This window comes from Microtus pennsylvanicus, chromosome 1 (assembly GCF_037038515.1).
Source record: "Microtus pennsylvanicus isolate mMicPen1 chromosome 1, mMicPen1.hap1, whole genome shotgun sequence".
NCBI lineage: Eukaryota > Metazoa > Chordata > Mammalia > Rodentia > Cricetidae > Microtus > Microtus pennsylvanicus.
Window position 1 is genome coordinate 71,973,186 of NC_134579.1, and position 20,769 is coordinate 71,993,954.

Below are 20,769 nucleotides of genomic sequence, written 5' to 3' on the forward strand. Positions count from 1 at the left end.
ATAAAGACAATATGATCATGACACAATCGCCAAACTCTGAATCATTGGTACCCAAGGTAAAGCAGACACCTGGTATACCAGATGTCCCGATCCTGGATTCTGTGTTCTAAACACAGAGCCTAAACATTCCCTGTTGTTTGTGCCTAGACATTGACTTGCATTCTGTTCTCCTTCATTTTAGTACCAAACTTATTGCGTACATAAGCTTCTCTGTGGGAGAGGAAGGAAAGAGGGGTTAGGTGATGAAGAACTCTTTTTAAAGTGTAGCACAAAGAAAACTGAAATTATGGACTATTTATACTTATTATACAAAAGAAGGGTCTTGATGCTTAGTTACTTTAGGAAAGAAATGTAAAATAGATTTCTTTAAGACTTTCTCAGTAGGCATTCTAGGAAGTTGAAAGATATTAGGCAATAGCAGAGAGGGCGCAGAGCAGCTAAGTCCTGCAGGCAGGTGTCAGGGTCATGGGTAGCGGTAGGGTGCCAGGCAAGAGTCACCTATTCGTATTCATTCATATACATATTCAAAAGTGAGAGGACAAAGGGATAACAAGCCCCTAGCCCCTTCCCCTGCATACCCTCTCCTCCAGCCCACATCTGTGCCAGCCCCTCCCCCACCTGCCCACTCCCGCTGGTGAGATCAGCCTTCATTACAGCTCTTCTGGAGCCAGGAAGCAAGGTAATGTGTGGGAAGCGATAGCTGCAAGGTAATGTGTGGGAAGTGATAACAACTTTAAAGCCATTCAACGGGAAAATTTGTTAAAAGACAGGGACATTGTAAAGCTGAAACACTTGAGAGTCTATTAAGTGCCCTGCTTCTTAGAACATTTTGTTACCAGGGCATGTTTCAAGGAGGGAAAACACTGAACCATTGAGCTCTGTCAGATACCAAAGCCTGTCACAAAGAGCAACATTTTCTAAGGTATCTGTTTCTGCCACTGTGCAGAAGAATGTCTAAAAACATATGCCTTTATTTTCTTCTCTTCCCTCCTATCCCAGCACCACTCCCCTGCCCTCCTAGCCCCTACAAGTGCTCTATTACATTTCTCTCCTTCATCTCCTGCATCCTCTTCTCTTGCTTCCTCCCCCCTGCCTCCCCCACCTCCCATAGACTGTGTTGTTTTCGCGGACACCATTAAACCAGCACAATAAGCTAAGACTCTGCAAGGATTATTCAACCCTCTCTGGTAAGGGAACTAATGAAGTGGTTAGAGATTTAGACATTTATTGTTGATTAGCTCCAAACTCCTTCAGAGAGCCTGGAGCGTTCTCCTAAATAAACCTTCCCCTTTTATAGCTTCTTGTCCCAAGTCCAAATGAGACGGAGAGCTTAAAAAGACAGTATCTTTTCCGTGATGTGAAGAAGGGGGAACGTAGGGAGGAGAGTGGAGTGTGGATGGATACAGAGGGGGAAGCAGTGTGCTCTTCACAGATGGATTTGACTATTATCTCTTGACAGCTAACGTCTCTCAATGATCAGACATTTAGACTTCAGTGTTGACTGTCAGTTCAGTGCTGTGGCCAGCGGCCTTCATTAGATAGACATCAAACAGTGGAGTATTTTTAAGACAGCCATCTTCTAAACAAAAGAGTAAATATTTCTTCACTAATCTTAAACAGTGTGTCTTTGGAGGACAGAAGCCGTTTGATGAGCAAACAAAAGCCTTGGCACAGCTTTCTCACCCGTGGCTATTAATGGAACAGTAGTAACTGGCCTCCATCTGAGAAAGCGTACTCTTCCCCTGCTCTCTAAGGGGATAAACTGGTCTTTAAACCCTGCGTCTTAATTTTTGCTTCAGCTCTAACTGCACAAGCAGTTGCCTTTTAGAGTGAGTATTAGGCCCAGCATCCAACATCACCCCTGCCATCATTCTCACAGTGGAAAATGGAGCCAAAAATCCCAGTAAACTGGATCACTCCTCCCAGGCTGGGTATTGGAAGCCGTTACCACCATTGCAGGGCATTGGTACTGTGATATGGAGCCTGGAGTTTATGTTTTTCTACCTCCTTTTCCACTGTGAGCCACAATGGTCTGATGCAGGTGGAATATTCTTCTCCTTTGCTTGACTTAGGCATGGGCTACGCTGAAAAAGTCTCTTGAGCTTCCTGAGGATGTCCACAGAGGATGGCTCACCAGCAGCTAAGCATAGGCCAAATTTGAAGCTAATTAACCATCAGTCATTGTTAGCAGAGCCAACATGTTTCTCTGACATTAAGAATAGTTAGAGACTCTTCGAACATTCCTTCTTATCGTAGACCCAAACCAATTTGTCTCTACAAGCTAGGCTGGTGTAGTTCAGAAACAGCTGGTTTCTTGCTCTATATTTGAAGAGACTGCTTGATGTCAGCCTACTCACTGGATACATATTAATCTTCAAAATCAATGCTTTAAAAAAACTATAACTTGGCTTTAACTTTCTGCTCCCTCAAAAAAGGTACATCTATTTCTTTCTTTCTTTCTTTTTTTTTTTTTTTTTTTGGTTTTTCGAGACAGGGTTTCTCTGTGGTTTTGGAGCCTGTCCTGGAACTAGCTCTTGTAGACCAGGCTGGTTTCGAACTCACAGAGATCCGCCTGTCTCTGCCTCCCAAGTGCTGGGATTAAAGGCGTGCGCCACCACCGCCCAGCTATTTCTTTTTTGAGAAAAATGTCTGACTCAGTATATAAAAGCTCTCTTGAGTGGGAAATGACAGCTAGACCTGGGCTGGGCATCAAGGGACCAGAGCTTCTGGACAGACTATCCTGAGTGAGAGGGAAGAGTGTCCATGGTCTTTGCTGTTTACTCTGCAGACCTCGGCGACCAGCTCCTTGAAGTTGTGGGTCTAGAGGGAGCCATGGAAATGGGACAGATCTATACTGGCTTGAAGAGTGCGGGCAGGAGGCTGGCCCAGTGCTCCTCTGTCATCATTAGGTAAGTTCCCTTGTTACCCAGCATCGTCTGGGTCTCCCTACCCCCTTGAACATTCGGGAAAATAATAAAAAGTCTGGGGAGCAACCTTCAGACTTCAGGCTGTAGCAAATTGGCGAAAAAAGCTTAGCAGTATTTATAAAGAATACTTTGATTGTATTCTTTAATTGTTGGTATAATATATATTATATATATAATATATCCCAATTATCTGCTCAGGCCATATGGTCATTTGTATGTATATCATTTCAGGGATGACCATTTGGTATTGGATAACCAATAGGTGTGCCCTTCCCTAGGGGAATCTATTTCTCCTGCTGTTAGCATTCCTTGGTTGCCTGTAGTTCTTGGTGTAGTGTTGATGCCCCATGGGTTTCCCCCTACCTCTCCCCACCCCCACCCATGATAGCATGTCTGTTGGTGCCACCCTTGTTCTAGTCTTGTTTGGGCAGCCATGTTGGTGACATTTCATCGGTGTAGTTTCTTTATCATTTCCAAGAGACATGATCTCAACAGCAAACCCCCTGTCCCTCTGGCTCCTGCTCGGACCCCTGAATGTCAGGTGGAGGAGTTGTGTCGGGCCAGATTTAATGCCGTCATCAACTAGAGGAGCCATGACAGCCTATCCTCTTAAAATTACCTGGTGACATAAACAGGACATATATAAGGTCCAGAGCTCCAATTCTTTGGTTGTTTTCTCTTTAAAATTGTAAAACATTAGAATAATGCCAGGGTTCACGGCTGTTCTGTGTGCGGGATGTCTTCTTATGCTAACCGATTAACATCAATGAACTTCTTGTATTGACAAGAGGGTAGCAGGTTTTTTTTGGGACATGGGTGACATACATAGCCAGCCTGCCTGGATGCTCTGGCATCTGATAGGAGTTCCTCCAATTTCAGTTCTCCTTAGTTAGACTTCTTACCCAACCTGGCTGTTTCAGACTTCTTCATTCCTTTCCTTTTTCTCTCTTGCTACAGATCCTATCTGTTAGTTTGCCTTGGGGATCTCCTAGAAGGGCTGCGGGGTAAAGAATTTCCCAGAGGCACTTGCATTAAAGAGCCCTTTCTTCCAGAAGCACTTGGGCAAGTGTCAGCGAGAGCACAGTTGAGGAATCTGTTCTTGGCCCTTCCATCTTCCCTCAGCCGGAGCCCTTCTGTGGTCCCCGAGGGTCTGTTCCCCTATCCCTTTGTCATTTCCTATCTCTGTACCATCTGTGTCATCATGCCCCCTGTCTTTTGGAGTCATTGCTGTGATAGGACGTTTGCTTCCCAGACCAACCTGGACAGCCCTTGCCCAGAGCCCTCATACCTATGGGGCTAGGTTTTCTGTAGAATATCACAGCCATGGCCTTGGTAGATTACAGAGAACACAGTGTCCTGACTGCCAAAAAGAAATCCAAGAAGTTAAGTATGACGAAGGCTTTTTCCAGCAGTCAACAGATCTATTTCCAGATGGAAACAGAGGAGTAGCTAAAAGCTCCATCCTGCTAGGCCCTCTCCAATACTTCTCTATCCCCAAGTATTCAAAGACCTCCTTTCTGCTAATATGTTGTTTTCATTATTAGATGCATTGTTTTTATTATGAAATATACTCAGAGTCCCCAAGAGAATTACTGAATCAAAAGAGTGCTTTCCCCTCCCATTTTGTAATTTCAAAAATAGGGAAGCTACCAAGCTCAGGTAAGAGCTTCCGGTCCAGTGGGTGGTACTGTTCACATGGAAGACTACCTTCCTCCCAAGGCATTGGAGGACACATTAGAGTCTACAGAGCCCATATGCCAAAGAGAAAGCCTTTCCCAAGCAAGAGGGCAACACATTCTCTTCACCTCTCCTCCTACACCTTGGGTCACTATTCCTAGATGTTCCTGTCCCAGCACAGTCACGGTGTATATGAATCCAGAGTACCCTACCTAGTGCGGCTGAGTGTATACAGTGATAACCTCTGTAGCTCAGAGACATTACCTCTTGGATAGGCTGCAACCACTCATTCTGTCAGGCATGCAGGCCTCTTCCTACTCCAGGGCAGAGCCTGGCATGATCCACTTTCCCCTCTGCCTGTTGCTGGACTGCTCAGCAGTGGGGCCACCATGTTTGCTGGCCAGTTTTCCAGGGGCTGTGGCTTTTGATACGCCCATGAGTTTCTCGAAGTGGAGTCTGAAGACAGAAGCTAGAGAAATCCCTATAGTAACTGTTAGAACACAGATCTGTAAGCCTGTTCCAGACCTGCTAAGGCCAGTCCCTGAGATGCGCGGAAGATTATGTTTTCAGAAAGTTCTCCTGGTCTCAATGAACCTTTCCTAAGTGAGCACGAGCGGGCTTCATGCTTCTCTCTCTGTGGGGGGAAGCAATGATGATTCTCCAGCTCTGAGAGACTCACTGTTGTTTCTTTGGTTTTGGGGGTTCCAGGACTAACAAGCTTCTGCCGATGCAAGTAGATGGAGAGCCCTGGATGCAGCCGCGTTGCACAGTAAGTTTGCCAGTCTTGGAGGTGAGCATGAGAGGCGTGCTTTTGTCTTACCCCTTGAAGACACTGACTTGGTATAAAATCACTGCATCTGAGTGTAAGCGGGACCCTGGAAGGCTGTCGGGAATAGCCCCTTTCCAACTTTGCTCTGAGACTTTGTCCGTGTTGCCTTAGCTTGAACCTACCCAAGTGGCGGGGTCAAAAGAAAGACTGTTCTGCTGAGGAGTGAGTCTGGATGTTAGAGAATGCTTCCTTATCTGGAAGCCATGCCTACGTGCCCCAGATCCTACCCAGTACCTAGACATGCTTCCCTTGGTGCATCCACAGTCCTGAGGACCTCCCTGGAAATGCCACACAGAGGTTTGGTTGGTTATCTGCTTTGATATGGCACAGAGCACTGAATGTAGTGCCAGACTTGTAATCACAGCTCTAGAATGCCATCAGCAAATGAATAAAGAGTGTGGAACAGGGAAGGTATAGTTGCACAAGCTGAGGCAGGAGGATTTGTGAGTTCAAGGCAACCTGAGCTACAGATTATGTTTAAGACTAACCAGGGTTACATAGAGAGACCCTGCCCCAAACAAATGGGCACTGGAGAGATAGAGAACACAGCGGTTAAGAGCTGTTCTTGCACAGAACCCAGGTTCAGTTTCCAGCACCACGTCAGCTAGCTCTCAACTCCCTCTAACTCCAGTTTCAGGGAGTTGTGGAATAATTTATTTATTATGTATACAATATTCTGTCCATATGTGTGTCTGCAGGCCAGAAGAGGGCACCAGACCCCATTACAGATGGTTGTGAGCCACCATGTGGTTGCTGTGAATTCAACTCAGGACCTTTGGAAGAACAGGCAATGCTCTTAACTGCTGAGCCATCTCTCCAGCCCCTGGAATAATCTTTTGTGTACACTGTGAACATGTGTCATTCTGATTGGTTTAATAAAAATCTAAACAGCCAAAAGCTGGGCAGGATTTCTAGGCAGAGAGGATTCTGGAAAGAAGAAAGCAGAGTCTCCAGTAGATGCAGAGGAAACAGACATGTAGGAGGAGAGGTAAAAGCCACAAGTCACGTGGTAACACGTAGATGAATAGAAATGGGTTAAGTTATAAGAGCTATTCAAAGCAAGCTTACACTATTGACCGAGATTTCATAATTAATAATAAGCCTCCATGTCATTATTGGGGAGCCAACGGTCCTGCCAAAAAAGTGGTTACACCAGGAGGGTCTGACAGCCTTTGGCCTCCACAGGCACCCGCAGGCATGTGGTGCACATGAACTCATGCAGGCACATGTGTACACGTGAACAGAAATGTAAAATAAATAGAACCCCCTTTCTTGTCCAACTATTGCTACTTTAGATCCAGCCAGGGCTGCTATGAGAGTTAAGTTTCCTCACTTCTTATTGTTCCCCCTTAAGAGCCCAGCTAGGAACTCCATGGTAAAGAAAAAGCCTTGTCCTGATTTCAGCACATCCACCAAGGTCCTTCATGAGTTATGTCCTCAGTATGACAGCCGATAAAAGAGACAGACATCGTCTTTCTGAGCATCTCCTACTCATCCCTGATAGTGTTCTCTTTGGAGCCCTCCAAGTATCAAGTTCTCTTTTGCGGTTTTTTTTAAATGCCTGACATGACATCTTCTATAAAGGTCAAAGGTAGAAATTTATCTGCAAATTCTTATCAAAACCTTATGGAAGGGTAAAAATAAATATATAAAAACACAGTGTAATAAAAACTAGTAAGGGGAGCTGGTGATATGGCTAAGTAGATAAAGGCAATTTTTGCCAATCAGTCCTTAACACCCACATAATAAAAAGAGAGAACCAACTTCAGAAAGCAACATGCCGTGGGTACCCATACACAAAACTGTCTCTCCTCTCTCTGTCTGTCTCTCTGTCTCTCTCTCAGAAAGCAAAATGCTGTGGGCATCCCCCCACAAAACTCTGTCCTATCTCTCTCAGGTATAATAAAAATTTTTAAAAACACCAATAATAGTATTCTGTGTTGCTGGAATTAGGCAGGATGGAGGGAATCTTTGCTGCTCGTTATTACTTACTGGGCTGAGAAAATTTTTCTAGTCTTCTCCTGTGTTGAAAAAACCAGTGACTGGGACACTGCGGCAATGTCAGCATTCGTAAGCCGCAGCTCTCACAGAGGACTCTCGTTCGGGCCCCAACCATGTCAGATGGCTCAGTACGGTCTATAACTCCAACTTCAGGGGACTCAACAGCTTCCTTGGGCACCTACAGTCATGTGTGCGCACACACATGTGCACACACACACATGTGCACACACACATGTGCACACACACATGTGCACACATACACACACCAAATAATTAAATCGTTTTTAAAAATGGCTGGAAGAAATCACATGTTTTTTCCCAGGTGACTCAGTGATATCCAATGCCAGAGGCTGCCATTCATTTAAATTCAAACACTGATTTTTATTTTAATTGGCAAATCCTTCCCACATCCTCACCAGACCCTCCCCCAGTGTTACCCTTTAGAAAATACAACTCGCTGTGAAAAGTCCTGTGCAGTCGGAAAACTCTGCTCAGTGGTAAAGAAATAGTAGCCTGGATATAACAATGAACGAGAGACTGGCAACCTGGGAGGTGATGTTTTGGGTTGGTTGGGTTTCCCTCTGAGTACTGTGCTCAAGGGCCTTGGACATGCAGGATTAGCGCCCTGGCACTGAGCTATACCCAGCAGGGCAAGCACCCTACCGTTGAGCTACGCCAGCCTTTGGGGTTTTTCTTTCTTTCTTTTTGTTTTGCTTTTTTTTTTTTTTTTTGATAAGGTCTTGCTGTGTGTATAGTTCAGGTTGATCATGAACTCACAGTCTCACTTCTGCCTCTACTTGTTGGGGTTCTAGGCTTGGCTGCCAACAAAAATGTGCCAGTCCACACTGGTGGTTTAAGAACTGAAGTATATTTTCCAGTCCTTCTAGGGGCTGGAACCAAAGTCAAAATCTTAGCAAGGCTGATTTCTGGTGGGGTCTGAATTCACCAAATCAGTGTCCTTCTAGAAGGAGGAAGAGACAGAAGAGCACACATGTCTGGAGGAACCGGCTTCAAAGGATGCAACAGAGAGGCAGTCGGCTGCAAGTTAGATGTTTCATAAAAGATCTCTGTGAGTTCAAGGCCAGCCTGGTCTACAAGAGCTAGTTCCAGGACAGGAACCAAAAAGCTACAGAGAAACCCTGTCTCGAAAAAAAAAAAGATACACCTAAAACAAAAGAATATATGATATATTATATATACTGAAGGCGGATTTTTTCTGTCCCTCCAGCCAGCTCCCAAATAACCACATGGAGACTTCTTATTAATTATAAGTTTCTGACTAGCTCTTATAACTTAAATTAACCCATTCCTATTTATGTGCTGTTCCATGGCTCATGGCTTGTTACTTCTCCTCCTGCACATCCTTCTTCCTTCCTCTGTGTCTCATGGCATTTTCTCATGACTCTGCCCTTTTTCCCATCATCCTCTCTGCCCCCAAAATCCTACCTAACTATTGGCCATTCAGTTTTGTATTAGACCAATCCAAATGACAAATCTTCACAGTGTACAAAAGATTATTCCACAACAATATATGCTACATATAATATTATATACAGAAGCTAAATGCTATCCTTTACCAAGCATAAGAAAGCAAATAAAAAATAATGATAAAAGACAAAGTAAATAACTTTAAACACAGTAAAATCTAGGCCTGGTTTTTTCAACAAGGCAAGTGTTTGAAAGTCTCATTTTAAAAGAGAAAAAAGTTGGTATCAGGAATATTAAAATGTAAAAATAGCAATTGTACTATAAAGCCTTAATATATATGGGAAATGGCACTATTAATTATAAAATAGTATGTAATTTTGTTTTTTTTAAGATTTATTTATATTTATTATGTATACAACATTCCTTCCATGTCTGCTTTCATACCAGAAGAGGAACCATATCTCATTTTAGATGGCTGTGAGCCACTATGTGGTTGCTGGGAATTGAACTCAGGACCACTGGAAGAGCAGTCAGTGCTCTTAACCTCTGAGCCATCTCTCCAGCCCTAGTATGTAATTTTGATTCTAATAAACTTGAACAAAAAGAATGAAGGAAATCCAGCCATTAATGAAACAGAAAATGCTTTCAAAGACTCATATGCAAAGTGACCTCAAAACAGATGAACTCAGCAGGGAGGGGGATCATGAGACCCTGAGGATCTATATAGAGGTAATGGTTGCCAGTGCAAGGCAGGACATTTTCTTCTGTGGTATAGTGAGTGGTAAGTTATCTGTGCTCCTTCCGTGGTATAGTGAGTGGTAAGTTATCTGTGCTCCTTCCGTGGTATAGTGAGTGGTAAGTTATCTGTGCTCCTTCCATGGTATAGTGAGTGGTAAGTTATCTGTGCTCCTTCCGTGGTATAGTGAGTGGTAAGTTATCTGTGCTCCTTCCGTGGTATAGTGAGTGGTAAGTTATCTGTGCTCCTTCCGTGGTATAGTGAGTGGTAAGTTATCTGTGCTCCTTCCGTGGTATAGTGAGTGGTAAGTTATCTGTGCTCCTTCCGTGGTATAGTGAGTGGTAAGTTATCTGTGCTCCTTCCGTGGTATAGTGAGTGGTAAGTTATCTGTGCTCCTTCCGTGGTATAGTCAGTGGTAAGTTATCTGTGCTCCTTCCGTGGTATAGTCAGTGGTAAGTTATCTGTGCTCCCGTAATGCTCTGGTAAGAAGTCCTAATGAGAGGTGATGTCCAGCGAAACAAAAGGCACAGAAGTAGAAAGGAAGGCCGTTAGAAGAAGATCAGTAGAACTGGGAGAGGACAAGCGGCGGTCATAGGGTGACTATAAAGAAAGTATATTATGAAAGTAATACAGGGTGAAAGTATATTACACACATTCTGGAAATGTCACTCTGATGGGCTGGGGACAGGGGTCAGTCAGCAGAGTGCCTGCCACACAGCATCAGGACCTGAGTTTGAATCCCTGACACCCATGTAAGAGCCTGGCATTGTCAGGCATGTCTGTAGCTCTGATGCAGAGGAATCAGAGACAAGAGGAACCCTGGAACTCTCTGCCAGCCCCAGGCAGTCAACCAGGAAGCTATGGAGGCAGGAACAGACTCTGTCTCAATCAGATAAGAGTGATACAAAATACCTGATATCAACATTGGGCCTCCATAGGCATGAGAACACACATGCATGCATACTACAAACATATGTGCACACATGTGCATTTATCTCACAATACACATGTACTCCACGTACACAGAAGAACTGGTGACTGAAAAAGATTATACTGAAAAATAGAAAACTGTAGAGCAATGACTCAAATTTGAATATGAATTAAAAATGCAGGCCAACAGGTAGGTAGGTCAGAAAAATATGTTGAAAGGATCATTCAAATCCCTAGGATGTATCATAGGAATGAGAAAAGAAACCTGCTATCACTGTTTTAGAGAAAAATGACATGTTAATGTAAAAAGATGACCACAAGTGTTTAATAACACTCAACGTTTCTTTGTATTAAGATTAATTTTAATTACATGTGCATGTGTGTGTGAGCATGCACGTGTGCATGTGAGTCCAGGTGCCTGCCACACAGGCCAGAAGAGGGCACCTGGGGAGTTCAGGTGATGGGGAGCTGCCCACTGTGGGTACTGGGAACTGAATTGGGGTCCTTTGCAAGAATAATAAGCCATCTATTCAAGCCAGCATTTCTTTTGTTTTTTTGCTCATTCATTTTGTCTTGTCTCATTTTAACACAAAGTCTCCCTGGGTAACCATGGCTAACCCAGAACGTCTCTGTATACCAGGCTAGCCTCGAACTCACAGAGCTGAGCCTGCCTCTGCCTCCTAAGTGCTGGGATTAAGGTGTGAGTCACTGTGCCTGGTAACATTTCTTATTTTTATAGAGATTCAGAGAATACTATGACTGCTGGGTGGTGGTAGTGCACACCTTTAGTCCCTGCACTCAGGAGGCAGAGGCAGGAGAATCTCTGAGTTTGAGGCCAGCCTGGGCTACAAAGCAAGATCCAGGACAGCTGAAGGTACACAAAGAAACCGTGTTTCAAAAAACACAAACAGAAAATAAAAATTACTAGAACTAGAAAGAATCTCCTTCAAAATTATGAAAATTTTCTGTTAATCCAATAACAAATATCTTACTTAATACTAAAATTTTAGAAAAATTCCTATTAAAGTCACAGACAAGAAATAAATGCTAGCATCGTTTGGCAGTATAATATATATGAAATAGAAAATAAATATTAATATTTAGGAAACAGTCTAAACTGTCACTGTTGTAAGGCATAGTGACCCTAGATAGCTCAATAATCAGTGGAAAACCTCATAGCATAAATTATTCCAGGCTAAGTCCTATAGGAAAGTAGACAGAAATGATAGCACTCCTCTCTACCAGCAGTAACCAATCCAATAGACCTACTAGAAAAATAAATAAATATGATAACAGTAGTCACAAGATATAAAATATACAGCTGATTTGTGAAACACTAATGAAGATACCCATAAGACGTGAAGTTTTAAAAATTGAATATGTAAAACATCTTGGTTTCTTTTCCCGTTGCTATGATGAAAATACCCTGACAAGGCAACTTAAGGAAGGGAGGGTTTGTTTTGCTGGCAGTTCCAGGGGACAGTCCATCCCAGTGGAGAAGCCACAGCGGCAGGGGCTTTAGTGAACTGGTCACATTGCATCTAAGACCAGAGATCCCTTGGCCTGGGAATGGTGTAACTCATAGTGGGTGGGTCTTCCCACCTCTGTTTATGTAAACAAGACAGTCCTCCATGCCAACCTGACCTGGACAATGCCTCTCTGACACCTCATTCCCAGATGATGATTCTGGACTATATCAGATCAATAAAACATAGCCATCACAGAGATGTCCCATGTACAAAATAGGGATCCCAAAATCCCCATGCAAATTTGGTTAACCTTACAAAACAAAGCAATTCCTAGATGATTTAATAAAGAAACTTTAAGAAGAGTTTTAACTTTGCCGCTGTTTTAAGAGGAGAAGAGAAGAAAGACTGTCCATGAGACACTAAAATAATTATAAAGTCACAATAATTTCAATAATATTCCCTTATTATACTATTAGATAAGTAAACCAATAGTACAGAATAGAGTCCTAAAAAATCTTAGGGTACATAGGGTGCCTAAAAACTTACTTATTTAGCTGGACAGCGGTGACACACAACTTTAATCCCAGCACTTGGGAAGCAGAGGTAGTGGAATCAGCAGTTCAAGGCCGTCCTTGTCTACAGAGTAGGTTTGAGGCCAGCCTAGAGTCTGTGAGAAACACCAACATAAACAACAACCGAGTAAAATAAAAACAGAAATTAATTTAGATATTCAAAAGCTTAAGGGCAAACTGTTTACAATAGGAGCAGGCTAGTTCCTCTACTATTAAAAAAAAAAACCCCAACACTTGGAATCCAGTAGAAAAAAGCACTAAAAGTGTAAGAATGGGCAGACAATCTGCAGATAAAATGACACAGGCTATTAACCATGGAGTCATATATGATAACATTAGTTTTTAAAAAGATTTTTCAAATTAAGATAGTTTGAACACCATGTAATTCTTCATATGCCAAGAAACTTTAAGAAAACATTTGCTTCTGTCAAGGACGTGGTAAGGCCTCACACTTAGTAAGACAGGAGAATGAGCTGGCCCAGTTTTTCTGGATTGCTTCTGGATTGTATCAGGAAGAACTGTGTGGCTCGGCAGTTAAGTTAACCATGTTCCTGCAGAGGACCCAGGTTCAGTTCCCATCATCCCATGGTGGCTCCCACTGTCTCTAACTCCAGTTCCTGGGGATCTAATGCCCTCTACTTGCCTTTGTGGGTGCTATATACACACGGTGCACAGACATACAGGCAAAACACTCATAAACATAAAATAAAAATGTCTTGAAAATACAGACATAGATGGATAAGAATGTCAGTTTCTGCTTCATGCAGCGTAGCAAAAATGAAAAATTTCACAAAAGCCCAACAGTTAGTGAGGATGTAAGCTTTTAAAAACTTTTGTAAAATTTATGTGTATGAGTGTTTCATCTGCATGCATGCATGTGGACAGTGTGCCTGCCTGATACCCCTGGAGGACAGAAAAGGTTCCAGATCCCCTGGAACTGGAGTTATATAGAGAGTAGCCACTATGTAAGCTACCCCAGGTCCTCTGCAAGAGCAGCCGATGGTCATAACCACTGAACCACTCACCAGCCCTGAAGAATTTTAAATAAACTACATTATATTCATCAAATGGAATAATTTTTAGACACTGAAAGTACAATTTAATAAAATTTTCAGAACTGGAGGTGCAGCGCATGGGTCAATGCTTTCCTCACATAGCCAAGGCCCAGGGTTCACTCTCCAAAGCTGAGTAAGGTAAATTAATTAAAGATAAACTTATTTTAAAATTAAATATAGAGGACATTAAAGCACTGGCAAACTAATATCAAAACAGAGTAGTTCTAGATGCTGATTTCAGTTTTAGTCAAGACATGAAAGCGTGGAAATAAAGCAGTATACCAAGAAAGCAAGTTGTTGGTTGGAGGATTTTTAAACTTTTAAATAACAGACATCTGTTTATATAGAGAAACATATCTACATATGTAACATATATATTTATTAAAAATGTCTGCCTTACACAGTGCTGTAAAATAGTATCCCATGCTCCACCATCATTGCTCACACTATAATCTCAGCACCAGGGAGGTAGAGGCAGGAGGATCACAAGTTTGAAGTAATCAGCTACGCAATGAGTTGGAGGCCAGCCTGGGTACATGTCTCAAAAAGTAAAATTTAAAAGGAATCTCCTTCTACAGTTGGATAGTAGTTAAATCATTAAGTTGGAAATGACCACAGTTGTTCATAAGTCTGATGAACTGTGGGACTGGAGTGAAGGTTAAAATTCGCGTGACTGGAACACTTCTCAGAGTTCTAATCTAGGAGGTCTGGAGGCCCAAGAATGGGGCTTCCTGATGTGTTCCAGGGAGGTGCTGACGCTTTAGGTTTGGAGACCAATGCAGGAAAACCTCTGATGCGGTTAAGCCTTCCCACTCGGCTATCCCGAGTACATTTGAAGCCTGTTGTAGTTTTTCTGTTGTTATGAAATACTTGAACAAAATCAGCTTCTGGTTCACAGTTCAAGGGTACAGTCAAGGCAACAAGAATGGGAAACAACTGGTCATGTGACATCCACAGTGGGGAAAGGGGGAGAGATGAAGGCACCCTTCTGCTCTGCTCCCTTGCTCCACTGACACAGTCCAGGGCCCAAGCCAGGCTGTGGTGCCCACATATATGCGGGTCTCACCTCTTTAATTAAACATAATCAGGATCCAGTGATTCTAACTTCTGTCACTGTCAGAAGGCTTCAGGTACTAGAAAACGCTCCTGAAAGAGGATTCCAATATCTTGGAGAACCCATCAAGACATAAGGTTGTTTGTTTGGTTGTTTTTTGAAACAGGGTTTCCCTGTGTAACAGCCCTGTCTGTCCTGGAACTCACTCTTGTAGACCAGGCTGGCCTCAGAGATCACAGAGATCCACCTGCCTCTGCCTCCCACTGGGATTAAAGGTGTGCGCCACTGCTTCCAGCAGAAATATCTGATTTAAAAGATGATAATACATCTTTTATTAGATCATATATATATATATATACATATATATGTATATTAGAAGGTCCCCTCTCTTCTGAGATTACTTTAAGAAAGAAGGGGGCAGAGACCAGTCCCTGGGTACAAGAGTTGCAGAAGAGAGAGAGAGATGGAGTGAGGGAGAGGGAGGAGAGGAACAGGGAGAGGGAAGAGAGGGAGAGAAAAGAAAGATAGGAGGTAGGCATATAGCGAATATGCACAGGGGGATGGTGTTAGTGGTTGTAGCTGAGAGTGTATCCTGTCAGGACCCCAAGGGCAGGGCAGTAAATATGCCTGAATACTAACAGTGACCAAATTATCACGTTTAAGAGACGTTCCAAACACCTACCCTGCTGGCACATTTGTTAAAATTTCAGAGAAGCCTGAGCGTGACAGAGCCCACTTACAATCCCAGCTCTCATAGTGGAGATGAAGGAGGATCCCCGTGAATTTGAGGCCCACCTGGGCCACGTAAGAGAGTTCTAGGCCAGCCAGAGCTACACAAAAAGTTGCAAAAACAGATTTATGTTTTACTTCCTCCCTTAGCCTTGGAGGTGCTAACAGGCAAGACTTAGTTCAGTCAGAGGCAGAGAAAGAAGCAAGGGCCTTCTCTTCTAACGTGCACAGCTGCTACCCGCTTTCCTAAAGCATGGCCATCTTGAATGCCAGGAAAATGCTCTTTTCTCTGGCCTGGTTCCTCTTCCCTAGCACAGTCTCCCAGCAAACATCCGCTTGGTTCAGGGATATCAAAGTGAGGAGACAGAAGTCTTCCTCAAATGAACATCTGAGCTCAGCAGTGAGAGAAGGTTTATCCCAAAGCCTGTGTCACGAATCTCTACCAGAGGAGCATGCGCGAGAGCCGGCTCTGGCTAGGTGCCGCTGAGTCCCCATCTCTGCCTTGCTTCCAGAGCCGCAGCAAACGTAACCGCTTAGAACACAAAATGGCGATTGATGGATTCTTGATCCAATCGTCTGCCAGAAAATCTCCAGGCTGGTGAAAAACAACAGGACAGTCATTTCAGTGCTATCGTCAGGCTGTGCTGATGGTCCAGTGTCTCTCACGTCCATCCTTTTCTTTCCGGTCTTGGAGGCTTCTGTGAGCCTAACTTACAGCAGCGTCCTCGTTGCTGGACATCTCACTCTAGCTCTCTCTGATGACAGCTGTTAAATAATTGTCCAGTCCTTTCTGTCATCTTATATACAGCCGTGTTTTGTCGTTTCTGATTACCTCACAGGAGTCTATCAACCAACTGCCCCGTCTCCCACAGTCCTCATCCTTTGCGCTCAGCTCAGCCTGGTCATACATACTTCCTCTACCCCATTGCCCCGTTTCTCCTTTTCCTTACCTTCAAATTATAAGAAGCCTCCTGCTCTCATCAGACGTTTCTTGAGTCTTCATTCTTTTGTAAGACCCCCTAGCTAATGCTACATTGATTTAAAATTGATGATGGGTTTGCTCTTTGATAATTTGTCTACTTCTTTTCTCTGAGGTCACACGGTGACTTGCAGTAGTATGGTAAAAACTGCAAGACTAGGTCCATAGAGCTGTGAGCTTCCAGGTTCTGTTTCCTTTGGCACCCATTCTCTCTTTCTCCCGTATAACACCTAGCCATTCCCTTCCATTGTACGGTTTACAATGGGCGTTCATGGACAGTCTTGTCATATGATCTTTGTGTAAGGAAATAGTATCAATGTTATCCTTACTTTGAAGTTTGGCAAGCACTGTTCTCTGAATGATAAATTATTTGTCCAAAGTTCTGCAGCAAGGAAACAGAAGTACACGGCCCCACACCCAAGTCTTTGAATCCTAAGTACCTCCTGTTCCCGTATCACCCACCCACTCCGAACATGGATCACACTTGATAAATGTCGATGGAGTGATAACACCAAGTATTAGTGTGGGAGTGTCACCAGGCCACATTCAAATAGGAATTAAGAGTTTTGGAGACAGGTCTATAATTAACAAAATGTTTATAGAATAAAATGATAAACCTTAAAATTAAAAAAATTAAAAAGCTTATCCAAGAAAATAGGGTTGTCTTAGAGCCTAAGCAAAGAGGATATACTCGAGGGACTCATTTGGGAACTGTCCAACTGAGGTTGCTTGGCCAGAGGTAAGTCCGAAGCCTTCAGATCAACTGGCTGACAGATGTCTGCCGTCTGGGCTGAGTCAGCACTGGGGGATATGGAGGCGATGCTGTGGCCCTCCTGCCCACCACCCGCCACCCCGCCATGCGACCTCGGGCTGAGCTAAGAACCTGCACCACCCGCTACCCCACCATGTGATCTCGGGCTGAGCTAAGAACCCGCCAGAACTCTGGGCTCCTCCTCCTTACCCGTCCTACAGAGGGGTGATTGGGAATGTTCCTGAGGTCTCCTCTGGCTGTGACATTCTGACAATCTATGAATAGCAAGGACAGAAGACAGGTGCGAGCTGATGGCCACGTGGGAAGCTCACACCTGTCTCTCCCCCATGTTTCCGCCCCTCGCTTCCAGCAGTGCCAAACTCCAGGCCCAGTCAGGGTCAAGTTGCCAATTTTGAAAGTGTTCAAGGACAGTTGTCCTTCTGCAAAGCTGGTCTCCTTTCTTTCCCACGGTCCACTCTCCCCTGAGGCGCTGGATTCTTGCATTACCACTAATTTATCGCTGTTTCTTCATTTCAGATTAAAATCACTCACAAAAACCAGGCACCTATGATGATGGGGCCTCCCCAGAAGAGCAGCTTCTTTTCATTGCGGAGGAAAAGCCGTTCAAAAGACTAAAGAGCACGCCAAACAAACACCAGCTCTCCCAAGAAGAATCTACACACGTGCACACACACATCACACAGACACACATGCGCACACACACACACCATGCACACATACAAACACACACCACACACATACACACCATACGGTCACATACACAGACACACACACACCACACAGACACACATCTGTAGCCAGAGGAAGTCAAGCCACCCTCCCAGAGGAAAGTGTCGTCCTGCGGTACAGTCTAACTGTTTTGAAAACGGATCCACTCTTAACAGAACCAATACCCGTGAACTACTTTGAACGGACGCAGGGCCCACCAGGATGGGTTGGCTCCCATAGCCACTTCCACATTCCCACAGGCCTGGGGTAGACTCTGAGCCTGAAGGAGAAATCCCCCCCTTTTTTTTCCTTCACCAACTCCTGTAAGGTTCCAGGCTGTATGTTCCCTGCCTACATGAGATCGGATGTGGTCAGGAGAAAGCGCTCCAACCCAGAAATTTTGCACAAAAGTCCTCTGTACAGAAACAAAACAGCCTCCAGCTCTCCAAGCAAAACCCTTGGCAGAGCTCAGCAAGCACACGATGGCTTCTTCCTTGTCCTTCAAGCAACAGCTCCTCCCCTCCTCGCTCGCTGAGGAAAAGCCAAGAAGCCCAGGAAAGCGGTTTCCATTCTCGGTTCTCTCGGCTGCCCATGGGCACTTGTTCGCTTCCTGAAGCATCTCTTGGCGGCTGTTTGCTCAGAGAACAAACATGGCTGCCTGGGCAGGCTACTTCAGATGTGATGTTTATTTTCCTAGTGTCTATGAACACCTGGGAGGGAAAACTGAGAAAGTGGACTTTATTTTTGAAATTGATGTCGTGATACTGTGTGAAAAGAGAAGAAAAGAAGAACCACTCGCAGTACTCCCCAGCCTCACTACCACACAAACCAAAGTGAATCTCCTGTTTGAATTCCAAGCCCTGGTGGCAGAGATGGCAGGAAGGGGGGCCTTTGCGGGGAGAACTAGGAGACACCCATCAGGAGATTGCCTGTTTTCTTTGCACTTCCCGCTCTCACAGTGTGACAGAGGACCTTCTGAAGGGTCTTATATATGTACATATGTAGCATATATATTTATATATAATATATAAATATTTATTTACTGCTGGACTTTTCCTCTTTAGAAATAAACCTAGATAGTCTGGGAACAGAAAATGGGAAAGAGAAAAGGAAGTTCCTCTTCTCCGACCATCATTTGATGGTAGAGACACATTTCCCTGGCTGGTTAGAAGCGTTAGGGGAATGAGCTAGACCCGGGGAGCAACCACGAAACACATTCTGTTCGAGGCTTATTCCCGCATTGGCTGATAAGGAAACTGAGCTGTGGAAAAGTTAAAAGGCTTCTCCAAAGAAATCCTGGCTAATGAGATTTGGACTGTAAAGGTTACTAAGAAGATCGTTAATAGACAAAAGAACCCTCATCTGGGAATAGGGTCATTTCTGGTCACCAAGAAGTGGTTGCACTTGGATCCAGGTTGTCAGGGAGGAACCATCAGTTAGCCTGTGCATGGATGGAGCGAGCCCACACAAGAAAATGGGATGTGGGGACTTAAACTACTTCCCAAGTTCTACGTGGAGAGAAGTTGTCCTCTAGTTGAAGGCCCCAGACAGACGATCTGATTGAGTTCCCATGTCACCTCGTCCATCTTCTTGCCTTGGAAACATTCCTGACTACCGATGTGACTTCAGTGAAGATGTCGGATGTTGACAATGAAGACAAAACAGTCTCTGTCATGTTCGGTGGGCTTCCTTCAGCTGGTGCCAGCATCCCCCTTTGTGGAGGGTAACTCTACACAGAGCATTGTTGGTGGAAAAACAACCTTTGTCTCAGCCCCTTGGCTCACCTGGGCCTTCATCTCTGTTTCAGATTTCTCAAGAGAAAACCTGGCCCAAAAGGTATGGCTCCAATAAGCTGCCTCCTTGCAGTGGACAAGAAAGGGAAGGTGAGGAATGTGTACAAAGGGAACCTCTGAAGGAAGTTGCCATCTAAAACGGAGGGCTGAGACTAGGGACTATCCTACTTAACCAAACATGATTCTGCTGAGCAAGGGAGAACCCAGACCACCTAAAGCACACACTGATGGGACGCTTGGTGATGCGACCCCCAAGCTCCCAAACGACAGCAGGTACTATTTTGGACGGCACTGGCTTCTGAAACTGTCAGAGGTTCAGCTTCTGGGTCACTGATTCTAAGACATTTACAGAAGTGTTTGTGTTTCAGCACCGATCCCCCCAGGATTACGGGTTGAGGCAGCACCATCGATAGGTGAATGGATTCCCAGAGACTCACAAGTCTTGTGAAGGGGCCCTGTAGACATTGAATGTTACCTGAGAGACACAGCCCGGTCCTCTCAGAGGCACAGAGTATACAAAACGCCATACCATTTGCGATTCTGATTTGCTAATCTTAATAAGTCTTGTGTTGCGGTTTAATCTTACCTTACAAGTCATCCTTTAAACACCCTGGCTGGGGTTTCTTATTGTATAGTGCATCATCTTAGTGACCCTCGCTCCCAAGTTCTAGCCAGCAAAGTATTATCATCTCCACCCTGCTGAGAATGGGGCTTTCTGGTGTTTAGTGGCTTCTTAAAGCTACACCATCAGGGGAGAGCCTGGTCCCTTATGTGTTCTCCTGCTTGGATTCTTTCCATGTGCAGACATGTTCTCACCTGCCTTCACGCTTCCACCCCACTAGCAATAAAAACAATGAAACAAGAAGCTTTCAGTGTGCCTTCTTGTCGCTGGGCTGATGGGCGAGGGATTGTGGCTCAGTGTGGCGTGGTTTTCATGGGGTTTCCCCAGTGAGTTGAGAGCGGAGACACACTTTGTAGGATGATTATATTCAGGCCACAGACCGGCTCCTCTCAAGAGAGTTCATTCTACAGATGGGGAAAAAAAAATACGTGAAAATTGCCAAATAAATTAGGAAATACTTGGCAGAACCTGTAAGAGCCTCCAGACTG

At 44.3% G+C, this 20,769-nt stretch overlaps 1 protein-coding gene across 6 annotated transcripts in view; it reads left to right on the forward strand.

Annotated features, from left to right (window-relative positions):
- Dgkg (diacylglycerol kinase gamma) overlaps nucleotides 1–20,524 on the forward strand; it is a 207,806-nt gene extending 187,282 nt beyond the window's left edge. For all 6 annotated transcript variants that reach the window (XM_075967989.1, XM_075967983.1, XM_075968007.1 and 3 more), the window contains 3 exons: nucleotides 2,789–2,909; nucleotides 5,313–5,373; nucleotides 17,675–20,524. In XM_075967989.1, coding sequence (XP_075824104.1) covers nucleotides 2,789–2,909; nucleotides 5,313–5,373; nucleotides 17,675–17,773 — 281 coding nt within the window. In that variant the 3' untranslated portion in view covers nucleotides 17,774–20,524. The remainder of the gene's footprint in view (nucleotides 1–2,788; nucleotides 2,910–5,312; nucleotides 5,374–17,674) is intronic.
- The last annotated feature ends 245 nt before the right edge of the window (nucleotides 20,525–20,769 follow it).